The sequence below is a fragment of the Canis aureus genome, chromosome 19 (genome assembly GCF_053574225.1).
Source record: "Canis aureus isolate CA01 chromosome 19, VMU_Caureus_v.1.0, whole genome shotgun sequence".
In the NCBI taxonomy this organism is placed as follows: Eukaryota; Metazoa; Chordata; class Mammalia; order Carnivora; family Canidae; genus Canis; species Canis aureus.
The window spans coordinates 7,006,694-7,019,242 of record NC_135629.1 but is presented as its reverse complement, the minus strand read 5'-3'; the positions used below and the strand labels follow the sequence as shown (position 1 = coordinate 7,019,242).

General features: G+C 45.9%; 2 protein-coding genes across 7 annotated transcripts in view; one reads left to right on the top strand and one right to left on the bottom strand.

Annotated features, from left to right (window-relative positions):
• Positions 1 to 9,093, top strand: part of MKRN2 (makorin ring finger protein 2) — a 30,016-nt gene extending 20,923 nt beyond the window's left edge. For both annotated transcript variants that reach the window (XM_077857771.1, XM_077857770.1), the window contains 3 exons: positions 1,389 to 1,499; positions 7,259 to 7,403; positions 7,580 to 9,093. In XM_077857771.1, coding sequence (XP_077713897.1) covers positions 1,389 to 1,499; positions 7,259 to 7,403; positions 7,580 to 7,717 — 394 coding nt within the window. In that variant the 3' untranslated portion in view covers positions 7,718 to 9,093. The remainder of the gene's footprint in view (positions 1 to 1,388; positions 1,500 to 7,258; positions 7,404 to 7,579) is intronic.
• RAF1 (Raf-1 proto-oncogene, serine/threonine kinase) overlaps positions 8,988 to 12,549 on the bottom strand; it is a 79,764-nt gene continuing 76,202 nt past the window's right edge. For all 5 annotated transcript variants that reach the window (XM_077857765.1, XM_077857767.1, XM_077857766.1 and 2 more), the window contains 5 exons: positions 12,489 to 12,535; positions 10,912 to 11,030; positions 10,451 to 10,582; positions 10,181 to 10,315; positions 8,988 to 10,009 (listed from right to left, as the gene is read on the bottom strand). In XM_077857765.1, the coding sequence (XP_077713891.1) occupies positions 9,866 to 10,009; positions 10,181 to 10,315; positions 10,451 to 10,582; positions 10,912 to 11,030; positions 12,489 to 12,535 (577 nt within the window). In that variant the 3' untranslated portion in view covers positions 8,988 to 9,865. The remainder of the gene's footprint in view (positions 10,010 to 10,180; positions 10,316 to 10,450; positions 10,583 to 10,911; positions 11,031 to 12,488; positions 12,536 to 12,549) is intronic.

The window sequence follows — 12,549 nt, the reverse complement described above, 5'->3', positions numbered from 1 at the left end:
CCAGAGTCACATGTTTGTGTGGTAAAATAGCTTTATTGAGATAAAAGTGTGTAGTTCAGTGGTTTTTAGTATTTTCACAGTTGTGCAACCATTACTTCAGTCTCATTTTACATTTTTATCCTCCCAAAAAGAAACCTCTGTTTGCCTTCACTGCCCATTTCCTCCCTGCTGCTTCCAGCCCCTGGCAGCCCCTCCTCTACTTTCTGCCCTCCAGCTTTGCCTGTTTGGATGCTGATTGGAAATGGAGTCATATAGTATGTAGCCTTTCTTTGTCCAGCTTCTTTCCCTTGGCATACTACCCTTGGAGTTCACTCATCTGCCATGTGTGTGCTGGTGCCTTGTTCCTGGTCCTAGCCAAATAACATGGCCTCGTGTAGATACCCATATTTTATTTTGTCATCAGTTGACAGGCATTTGGATTGTTTCCTTCTTTTGGTTATTGTGAATAATGCTACTGTGAATACTCATGGACAAGTTGTTGTGTGGACGGTTTTTATTTCTTTTGGGTAGATACCTAGGAGTGGGATTGTTGGGCCATACGGTAACTATTCAGCATTTTAAGGAAGTGCTGGGCTGCTTTCCACAGCGGCCACACCATCAACACAGGAAGGGACCAGCTGCTCCCCACACTCAGCAACTCTTGTTACTCTATTTCTGATTTTAGCCATCCTGTCAGGTTTGAAGTGGTATCTTGGATTTCCCTGCTAACTAATGATCTTGAGCATCTTTTTCTATATTTTTTGGCCATTTTGGAGAAATGGCCTACTTAAATCTCCTGCCCATTTTACAATTGGGTTTGTTTTAAAGATTTTTTTTAATTTTTTAAAAAGATTTATTTGACAGAGAATAAGCACAAGCAGGGGGAGCAGCAGAGGGAGAGGGAGAAGCAGGCTCCCCGCTGAATAGGGAACCCAATGTGGGGCTTGATCCCAGAACCTTGGGATCATGACCTGAGCCAAAGGCAGACATTTAACCAACTAAGCCAACCAGGTGCCCCTAAAGATTTTATTTTTAAGTAATCACTTTACAAAAGGTGGGGCTTAAACTCACAGCCCTGAGATCGGGAGTTGCTTCTTCCACTGACTGAGCCAGCCAGGTGCCCCAAATTGGGTTGTCCTCTTATTGTTGAGAAGAACATGTTTTTAGCAGTAAATAAGGTTCTACACCTAAACTAATATTATACTATATGTTAACTAAGTGGAATTTAAATAAAACTTGAAAAAGAAAACAGTAAAGAAGGTTCTTAGGTGATTATGATTGCACCTTTTGGAATTTTTGGTTAGGAAACATCTGGAGTGGTCATGTATTTGAGCAAGGAGTTTGCTGGTTCAGTGTACACAGGATTTGTAACTTCATCTCTCCCATACTAACCTTGATTGTAATTTCAGGTCTTGTCCAGAATGCCGTGTGATATCAGAGTTTGTAATTCCAAGTGTGTATTGGGTAGAAGATCAGAATAAAAAGAATGAGTTGATTGAAGCTTTCAAACAGGGAATGGGGTAAGTACTTTGACTTTAGACATGATCCCGGTGCCTGCCTGGCAGATGCATTATATTTACATACCTTTGAACCCCACAAGGTAATAATGTAATTTTTGAAATTTCAGCTTTGAGTTCTAACTAACAAATAAAATTGTAAGATATTTAAAGTGTCATGGTGATTTGATCAACATTGTGGGAGGATACTCCCATCTAGTTAATTAACACATCCATTACTGTGTGTGTGTGTGTGTGTGTGTGTGTGTGTGTGTAGAAAACCTTCCAAGTTCTACTCTCTTATTAGCAAATTTCAGTTTTATAAACAGTGTTAACTATAGTCACCATGTTTCACATGAGATCTTTATTCATATAGGTGAAAGTTTGTATCCTTTTATCAACTTTTTCCTTATTAACCCCACCTCTTGGCCTCTCCGGGAACTCCTTTTTTACTACGTGAGTTTGACTGTGTGTGTTTGGGTTTGTTTTTAGATTCCACATGTAAGTGATCTCATACAGCATTTGTTTTTCTCTGTCTGGCTTATTTCACTTAGCATAATGCCCTCAAAGTCCATCCATGTTGTCACAAGTGACAAGATTTCCTTCTTTGCCAAGGCTGAATACTATTCCATTGCATGTATATTCCATATCTTCTTTATCCATTCATCTGTTGACAGACACTTGGGTCGTTTCCATGTCTTGGCTGTTATGATTAATGTTACAGCAAATATGGAAGTGTAGATATCTAACAGGCATGAAGTGTTAGCTCATTGTGGTTGTGATTTGCATTTCCATGATTTTTTGTGATGTTGAGCACATTGTCATGTGTCTGTTAGACATTTTGATGTCTTCTTTGGGAAAATGTCTGTTTGGTTCCTCTGCCCATCTTTAGGTGGAATGTGGTGGTGGGTTTTTTTTTTTTTTTTTTTTTTTTTAGATTTTTTAATGTATTTTCTCATGAGAGACACAGAGGCAGAGACATAGGCAGAGGGAGAAGCAGGCTCCTCCCAGGGATCCCGATGTGGGACTCAATCCCAGGACTCCAGGATCATGCCCTGGGCTAAAGGCAGACGTGCCCAACCGCTGAGCCACCCAGGCGTCCCTGTTTTTTGCTCTTATATGAGTTCTTTAAATATATTGGATATTACCCCCTTATCCAGATAGATGATTTGCAAATATTTTCTCCCATTTAGCAGATTGCTTTTTCATTTTGTTTGGTTTCCTTTGCTGTGCAGAAACTTCTTAGTTTGATGTAGTCCCAATTGTTTATTTTTGCTTTTGTTGCCTTTGTATTTAGTGGCAAATCCACAAAGCATCACCAAGACCAATGTCCAGGAGCTTACCGTCTTTGTTGTCTTCTAGGAGTTTTTATTGTTTCGGGGCTTACATTCAAGTCTTCAATCAATTTTGAGCTGATTTTTGTGTATAGTAGAAGACAGTGGTCCAGTTTCCCCAACATCCTTTATTGGACAGGTTGTTTCTTCCTCATTCAATGTCCCTGGCTCCTTTGTCAGGGTCAAGATAAATTGACCTTATCTGCGTGGGCTTATTTCTGGGCCCTCTGTTCTGTTCCACTGATATGTGTGTCTGTTTTTCTGCTAGTACTGTAATTGTTTGGATTACTATAGCTTTGTAGTACAGCTTGAAATCAGGAAATGGGCTGTCTCCAGCTTTGTTGTTGTTTCTCAGGAAAACAACAGAAACAGCTTTGGCTGTTTGGGGTCTTTTGTGGCACTATACAAATTTTGGAGTTGTTTGTCCTATTTCTGAGAAAAATGCCTTTGGAATTTTGATAGGATTGTTTTCAATCTGGAGATTGCATTGGGGAGTGTAGACATCTTAACAGCATTCTTCTAGTCCTTAAGCATGGGATACTTACCATTTACTTATGCCTTTCATTTCTTTCATCTTGTCTTAAGCATACAAGTCAGTTTCACTTCTGCTTAATTTAGTCCTAAGTATTTTATTCTTTTTCGTGCAATTATAGATGAGGTTGTTTTCTTAATTTCTCTTTCTGGTAGTTCATTGTTAGTCTATAGTGGCAACTGATTTTTTATATATTGATCTTGTATCTTGCAACTTTACTATTATAAGGTATGGATGTAATATTTACATACATTAGAACCCAGCAAGGTAATACTATGATTTTTGCCTTTGAAAGCTTATGTATTTAAGAGAAAAATAAAAGTTTTTTATATTTACTGAGATACTACTTCCAGTGCTCTTTGATTTGGTATATAATTTTACCTTAAGCCTCAAGAACTGCCTTCAGCATTTGTTGATGTGGTGATGAAGTCGTAGTTTTCTTTTTAGCAGAAAGAGCTTTTCTTTTCATCCTTAAAGGATATTTTCATTGAATATTTTGGTCAGATTGGTCCTGTTTACATCTTTGTCTCCTTTTTCAGTACAATTCTGGGTTAAATAGTTTGTTTCTTTATTTTCTTTTAGTATTTTGCAAATGTTGTTCCACTATATTCTGGCCTCTAGTTTCTGAGAAGTTAGTGGTAATTCAGATTGTAATATGTCATTTTTCTGGGGTTGCTTTCAAGATTGTCTCTTTATCTTGGTTATCAGCAGTTTGCTCTTTTGCCTGGGAGTGGTTTTCTCTGAATCCATAAGATTTTATCATTTTGACCATCAAATTTTTCTCCTGCCCTGTTTTTTCTTCTCTTGCTCCCCCACCCCCACTTTATTTATTCATTTGACCCAGAGCACAAGCCATGGCAGAGGCAGAGAGCATTTGACCCAGAGCACAAGGCATGGCAGAGGCAGAGAAGCAGACTCCCTGCTGAGCAGAAAGTCTGACTTGCTGCTGGTCTCCATCCCAGGACCCTGGGATCATGACCTGAGCCAAAGGCAGAGGTTTAACCGACTGAGCTGCCCAGGTACTCCTCTGCTGGGACTCTTAATAACATGTACTAGACTTTTTGCTACTGCCCCACAGGCATTGGGCCCTGTTAATTTCTTTCAAATTTTTTCCACCTCACTGTTCATCTTCTCCAAGAGTAGCTGAACTCCTTGTCATCTAGAAGTTCATTTCTAGGTCATGTTTTCCTGATTATTCATATGTTGAATGATTGGGATCATAGCCTAAACACTGCCAATGTTAACCTGGATGGTAGAAATCCTGGATTCTCTTAAACAATAAAGCATTGATGCTTTTATATGCAGGTAAAAGTGTTTAAGTTCCAGGTCTTGGGCAGCAGTTCTAATCTGTTTGGTTTCTTATCCTCCACTAAGTTGCTATGAGCCTCTGCTGTACTGATGTCCCAGTCAGCCATTGGGCTGAATTAATACATAGTATCTGGAGTCCTCCCACTCCCGCCCTTCTCTGAGCAGGATTGCTTCCTCGCTTTCCAGTGGGTGATTTCCTCCCACCTCTGTTGGTCCTTCGGGCCAGGGAGACTAGATTTGCTCCTCTAGTTTAGACACCTGACTTCGGCTTGCTGTGGGCCAAAAGCTAGAACTCCCTTCTTGCCATCCTGTTCTTCCAGCCCTTCTGCTATTGTTCATTCTCCAGTGCCTTCAGGTCTTTTAAAAATTTCTGTTGCTAGTTATCTGCAGGAGGGTCGGGGCTGGTAGAAGGGTGCTTGGCAGTACTACTAAAGGATACCATATGTCACTTTCAGATTGCCTATTAACTAAAGGCTTAATACTTTCCTGGTTTACCAGTGTCCCTGCCCATGTGAAGTTATCTGTCCACCAGAGGGCAGGAGTGGCAAGGCAGCCGGGCCAACCTGTAGGAAGCAGCTATGCTGGAATGGTCTGGAAATTCTTGTTATTTCTGTTTAGGTCTTTCCTGGCCTTAGTTTTCATTGATGATGGTGTTATGAATTTCACACATTTAATGGGCACCTAGTAGAGGCTAGGCACCCTCAAGCTAAGCACAGTGGGGGACATAGAGTATAGATTAGTAAGATAATTTCATGGGAAATTGCAAAATGGCAATTGTGATACATGTTTTCTGGTGACAATTCTTTATGAGAGGCCCAAGCCACACGTCACAACAGAGAGAGCACTTGGATCCCTCTGGGAGCATCAGAGAAAGCAGTATGGGAAGCTGAGCCATGAAGCATGAACAACGATCTATGTGAGAGGGAGGGATACAAATGCTGCATTTGGGGAGCAGTGCAAGTGGCCCTGGGGTTAAAAGAGGTGTGTGTGGAAGGATGTCCAGAGACAGACTGGAGTGAGATCTAAGGGGACAGACCAAGTGACACACTGGCACACTCCTCAGTCGTAGTGTGAAGACCAGAACCTGATGGGAAGGAGGCCAGTTAAGAAATGACTGTGGCAGGGCAGCCTGGGTGGCTCAGCGGTTTAGTGCCGCCTTCGGCCTAGGGTGTGATCCTGGAGACCCAGGATTGATTCCCACGTCAGGCTCCCTGCATGGAGCCTGCTTCTCCCTCTGCCTGTGTTTCTGCCTCTGTCTCTGTGTCTCTCATGAATAAATAAATAAAATCTTAAAAAAAAGACTGTGGCAGTGGGGACAGGAGGGACGGGGTGACTGGGAACGGGCTCTGTAAGCAGGGGTAACAATTGGATAGGAGAACTGAGAACAAAGAGGCAGTCTGCGTGCACTAGAGGCTTTTATCCTTGGTGACCAGGTAAGGCTGGGGAAGGAGGAAGAGTTATTTGGGGGGGGGCAGGACTAGAGAGTGATTTTTTTCAACCTGTTGGGTTTATTAAATCCAGTGTCTAGCGACCTGGTGAGAACTGGCTGCTTGAGCAGTCATTTGAAGGTTTACTCTGAGCCGCTAGGGTGGGGGCCGTGGCAGGTACGGGCCCCCAGCTAGCACCGTGCTGTTTCCCTCAGTGGATGGTTGTTGGGGAGCTTTCTCTATGCTGCTCTGGGGTCTCAGAGGTCCTCGTCACCGGTCTCTGCCATCCCCTTGTCTGAGAAGATAGACCAACACTGAAGATCCCCATCCTTGTCTGCCATGGTCACGTACCCCAGCTACCCCTGGTAGCGGTCTGCCCTTTCTGCTGCGCCACTTCCCTTCCTTGGCACTCCCAGATGCCCTCTTGCCTACTTGGGTGTCTCCACCATGGGATCATGTATGATCGTAGAAGTCAAATTTCATTTAAGCAAGAAATGGTAATTTTCTAGTTGGTTGTATTTTTCCTCAGGAGCAGGGGCTCTTAACATAGAGATCTATGAATGGAATGTGAAGATCGGTCTATAAAACAGCAGAAAGTTAATTTTTTTTACCGTGTGTTTTATTTTATCCATTTAAAAACACTGTTCCAAGAAAGGGGCCCATAGTCAACATACGGAGTTAAGAAGCCCTGCTCTAGATCTAGAAGGTGAAGACCAAATAAAATTGGAATGAGACATGTAACTTTGGGCAGCTAATAGTCCTGGCTTTTCTGTGCCTAAGTCAAGTCTCCCTCACCCCTGACATCACTGCTGGCCAGGAGGAAGGGAAATGTCCCTGGGTGGGGCTCCTGCTGCGACTTCTAGCTGAGGCTTTAGGAGCATAGAGCCCAGACAGCTGGCCCAGAGGAGCCGTCAGGCCTGTACTCCCCTGAAGGCCTTTGTGGAGGAGCACTGGGAGCTCAAAATACTGGGGTCCCTGTGCAGGTTATGTTCTGTGTGCGGCTGCCTATCACAGTGGCAGATTGGGAATCAGCGTCCCAACTTCACTGAGCCTCAACTTCCCCACCAATAAAATAAGGCTCATCTAGCTCCAGCATCGCAGGCAGGGATGGAAGGCGGCCTTGGTTCTCCCGGGCCCCAGGTTCTCCCAATATCCTTTTGACGTTTCCTTTCTGTTTTTCAGAAAAAAAGCTTGTAAATACTTTGAGCAAGGCAAGGGGACCTGCCCATTTGGAAGCAAATGCCTTTACCGCCACGCTTACCCTGACGGGCGGCTGGCAGAGCCTGAGAAGCCCCGGAAGCAGCTCAGTTCTGAGGGCACCGTGAGGGTAAGGACTCTGACATCTCGGTCAAGGACACTTACCTGGTGGCATGTCCAGGTGCTGCTCCTAGCTCCTTCTGATTGCCTGGGCAGCAGGAATGGGGCAAGCCAATGAAAAATAAACTGTCCGGCCTTCGTGTCGCCATTAGTAACATCAGGCATGTTTGCTGGCTGTTTCCGCAGTTCTTTAATTCAGTGCGGCTCTGGGATTTCATCGAGAATCGAGAAAGCCAGCATGTGCCCAGCACTGAAGATGTCGACATGACAGAGCTCGGGGACCTCTTCATGCACCTCTCTGGAGTGGAGTCGTCAGAACCCTAAGGAGTAGATGGGTTCCCCTGCACCTTGGCTCTGCCGGCCGAGCATTCCCCAAGCTAGAGCGTGCAGAGCTTCCTTTACTGCAACCTGAGGTGGCGCGATGCTTGGGTTGGAGGGAGTTGTACTTACTCGGTCTCATCCCCTCTCCATTACTACAGCCGTGGGAGGAGTGAGGATATAAAATAACCCAACACGTATATGGAATTGCTACTTTTATAGTTGATCTCTTTAGTGCACCCCAAGCTCCTCGAGGGGACCAGCTAACCAGCCAGAGTTTTGATTGATTGCTTTTAAAAGCAGCCTGGCTCCTGTCCTTCGTGAGCTTTAGCTCCCTAGAAACAGTCACCTTGTAACTGCCCTTAAAGCAGATTTTTCTTGACAACAAAGGATTCTTCACCCCTGTAAGACGATTCCTCTATAGTGGATTTCCCTCCTGTACCTAAATAGTGTGTAGTCAAAATCTGTTTCTCGAAAAGCTCTGTATAAATCAACTTAATGTGGGCACTGCACACCTTAGCATAAAACCTGTAGCGTGTTCTTGTGTCCCAAATCAGAGCAGGAGTCTTGTCGTCTGTGTGTTCAATAAACTAGTAAAAACCTTCCCTGCAAGGGTGGGGGTGCTTGGAGTAGCAGCAAGTGTAGGGCAGCAAAGCAGAGGCCTAGCCCCTCATTTCTGGTTGGTGTCGTGGGGCCGCATGCTCCACAAAAAGAAACACATCCCCGACTGTCACCTGTGGGCTTTCCTGGGGCTCAGGCCCCAAGGGTCATTTTACTGGGTTCGGCACACACATGCTCTCAATGTGTGGCCCCTACTCAAAGCCATGTATTCGACCTGTAAAGCTTGGCTTTGATTTGAAATTCTGTAAAAAGTTAACAGCACCCAACAAAGTTTCTATGACCTGGTGGCAGTGCTCCTGAAAACAAGTCATCTGTCTTGTGACTTTAACTGAAGGAACATAATAACTTTGTGAATCAAAACAAACCCACCCCAAGCCTGAATTAATCTATTTTTATAAACAGTTATAGATACCAAATATTTTATAAAATGCATTAAAGTGTGGGTAGAAAAAGGTCTATTCTTACCTGAGTTTAGAGTGCTTGCGTAATTTTTATAGTTGTCTTTAGTGAGGGTGACAGCACAAAGGCTTAGATTCCTTCCCAGCAGAGGCTCTGGGCCCATTTCCTGCTGCTTGAGTTCTTGCTCCAGGAGGGATGAGCAAATGGGAGAGCTCAAGCTATGAGCTCAGTAAAAGGAAGAAACAGCCATTAAACCTACATTTAATTTATTTTATTAAAATAACATAATTGAAGAACCATCAGATAACTGTATTTTGTCCGGCGCAATAAAAACAAAATTAAAACCCAAATCATCAAGAAAACCTGTATTCCTGGCTTCCTTGCATACACAAGATGTGGCTGAAGAGAAAGGCTGGCCCGGCAACCCCGCCCCACAGGGGCAGCTCCTGGAAGACAGATTCAGCACGATGGAGGACTGCTCCCTGAGGGCGGAGACTGGGAGGGGCGGGCCACTCGCCTCTTCTGGAAAACCGTCCCACTGCGCTGGAGACCTCCAAGGAGTGTCCCCAAATTCAAGGTCCATTAGTACCAACACAGGCTCCTTCAGGCGGCCGTGGTCTCTCGACAGTCCTGTACTGGGCCGTTTGGTGTGTTATGTGCAAAACTACCTGTTTGACGCCACACCGCTATCTCTGAAGAACCGTCCTTCCCATGATAAGCCTTCCTCCGAGGGCTGATACCCACGGTCCACGTGTCCATATCAGGGCTGGTCTGTCTGCTACCTTCGTTTCCCCTCTGAGTGCTTTTCCTTGCCCTAAAAATACTCAGCCAACAGCTGGGGCCCCAGATCACATACTGCCATCTGGCAGCTATGGGTGCATCGGCTCAAGAGAACGGGGGATGCAGGGAAAGGGAGCAGGACAAACCGGCGTTTCGAATGGCTTCCTTCTCCCAGGGCCAGGAAGGGTAGAAAAGAAGGCAACATGAAGTTAAGGCCCTGTGAGTAGTCTAGAAGGTCCTTAGCAGCAGCTTCTCTGAAAATGAGCTCTCTGCCTCCATGGAAAGGGAGCAGAAAGGTGGTGCCTGCCGACTGCCCTTCCTCCCCTGGTGGCCTGAGTGCAGGTGCAAAGTCAGCTAGAAGACAGGCAGTCTGGGGGACGTGGTCAGCGTGCAGGCGTTGATGTCCTCAGTGTGGGCCGCCCGATGCAGGGACGGCTCAGAAGCGCTCCTGTTGATCTTCGGCAGAGAGTGCTGGAGCAGCTCGATGGAAGACAGGATCTGAAATGCAGTGTCAGGAGGTGGCCTTGGTGTCACAGAGGGAGGAGCCCAAACAAAGGCCCTGCCCACCCCACCTGCACCGCCTGGCCGAGCTGGCGAGCCCACCCCTACGTTCCTCTCATTAGGAAGTCCTACTCGAATCTGTTGCTGGGCACCTGAGCCAAGTCTTACCTGGGGAAAAAGCGGCCTCTCTTCCTTCACCTTTTTCACACAGTCGGCTACCAGCCTCTTCATTGCTTTGGGGCAGTTCTTATATAGCTTACTGAGGTCTGGGGAGGCGTACCCTCGGCCCACCATGAAGATGATCTGGGAGGAAGGAAACAGGGCGGGGAGGAGGACAAGAGTGACAGCAGCAATTTCTAACCCTCCTGCTGCTCAAGCCGGCAGGAGGCCCAGGGGCTCCCGCAGCCCGGTCCCACCGGCCAGCACCAGGGCCCATACCTGATCACGGTTATTGATGTGGGAGTAAGGGAGCTCCCCCGTCATGAGCTCATAGAGCACAATGCCGTAGGAGTAGACGTCGGACTGGAAGCTGAATGGATTATTATCCTGCATTCGGATCACCTCGGGGGCCTACGCAACAAAACACATTCAGTCCTCACCATCTGAGCCCCACAAACATCTAGGCACCAAGCTGTCCCTCCCCCTGGGTAGGAGAGTCCTTCCCCCCTCAGGTCAGATTAACACAAGCTCAGGAAGCCTCGTCACGGGGACTCAGCACCTATGCCTCTGCATGGTTCTGATCACTAGCTTCTGGGAAACCCAAATTTGCCTCAGGCTGCCTCCCTGAGGTATCTGGACTTCGGGGAAATGGCAAGGAATTCGGTAAGTTTGCACATAGACCTCCATCCAGGGCACCCCTTTGGCCCTGCACCCTGCTAGTATGAGTGTCGCCTCCTTACCATCCACAGGATAGAGCCAGTGGGTTGTTCAACCTGCTGAGAACCGCTCCAGCGCGACTTTACTGTTGCCAAACCAAAATCTCCGATTTTTACCGTCAGGCCTTCATGGAGAAATATATCTCAATGCTTGTTAAGGACTCTGGTTTCAAAAGAATGGTCAAGTTAATTTTGAAACACTTCCCAAAGGTGTTAAAGAGCACAGCATCTCTCTGTCCCCCATCAGTCTCCAGCCTTTTCTGCACTGATTTGCTTGAATTTCTAGTTTTAGAAAATGCCTCTGAAATAGTCCTTCTAGGAAGCACACAGCAATTGTTTCAGGGCACCAGATTATTTGGCTCCAGGCAAAAATAAGGCAGTTTCCCTGTGCTGCTTCTCCCTGTTTCCATATCTAGGTGCTAGATTGCTGGCCTGACCTTCCCATAGGACCTAGGTGCCTTAAACTCCCAAGATTTCTTTCTTTTTTTTTTTTTTTAAAGATTTACTTATTCATGAGAGATATATATAGAGAGAAGCAGAGACACAGGCAGAGGGAGAAGCAGGCTCCATGCAGGGAGCCCGACGTGGGACTCGATCCCGGGACTCCAGGATCACGCCCCAGGCCGAAGGCAGGCGCCAAACCGCTGAGCCACCCAGGGATCCCCAAACCCCAAGATTTCTAAGAGCATGGGCTGCCATCTGCTGCACCTTGGAGCCAGGCCTGGCCTGTGATGGCTTGCTTATATTTGTTTCTGCCTGCTTTGTGCCCTCAAATGACTGAAACGTGAAGAACAAAACAGCAAGTCCCTCACTGAGCACTGCATGCTGTCCTAATAGGTACCACTTGGGGACTTCCAACCAGGACCAAACTCACCTCATTTCTGGATAAAGAAGTCAGGCAGTTTAAGGCCGACTTGGGATCTGCCAATGCCCAATACCTCCTTCAAAATCTGCGGGGTCTGCTCTCATGATGGCTTACGTGTCGCTCCCAAAAACTTATCACTAAAAGGTACCCCGTGCCTCAGACACGTTGCCCAAATAGCCACATCGTACAATCCGACTCAGAGGCTGCTGCCCTCTCACTGGCCAAGCAGCAGAGTGAGGCTATAATGCCACTTACACTCCTCTACAAGAGAAAGGCTGCAGGGGGGAGGCAGATGTTCCCAGGTTATGCTTCCTGCCCTACAGCATGAAAACTCCAGTGTTCATTCCCCTTCTATAGGAACACAGTAAGTCTCAGAAAGGCGACGGGCTGGTTCTGACAGTGACCAAAGAAACCATTTCTGTACATTCAAAAAAGACAGTTTTTAGTAGTTGCTTTGACAATCGCAACATCTGGCCTGCAGCTACCTTCTGACCAGATACACAGTATCTATGTGCTAGAAATAAACATGGAAGACAAAAGCCCCATCCCTCTAAGTTAAATTTAGTAACGAGTAGTATAATAAAACTTTCTAGCATGACCCAAACATGTATCTCAACCCTACTCTTGTGGAAATCTTTCGAAAGTCACTTTTTTGCTGGGATAAACTTTAAAGTCTCCCTTCTGTTTTTCTATATTTAGAACTGAGCAGTCCAATGAAACAACCATCAAAGGATACTGTTGGATTTCATGTCTCTGTGGATGATGTTCTTTGCATGCAAATAGCTGTGAAGGAAAAT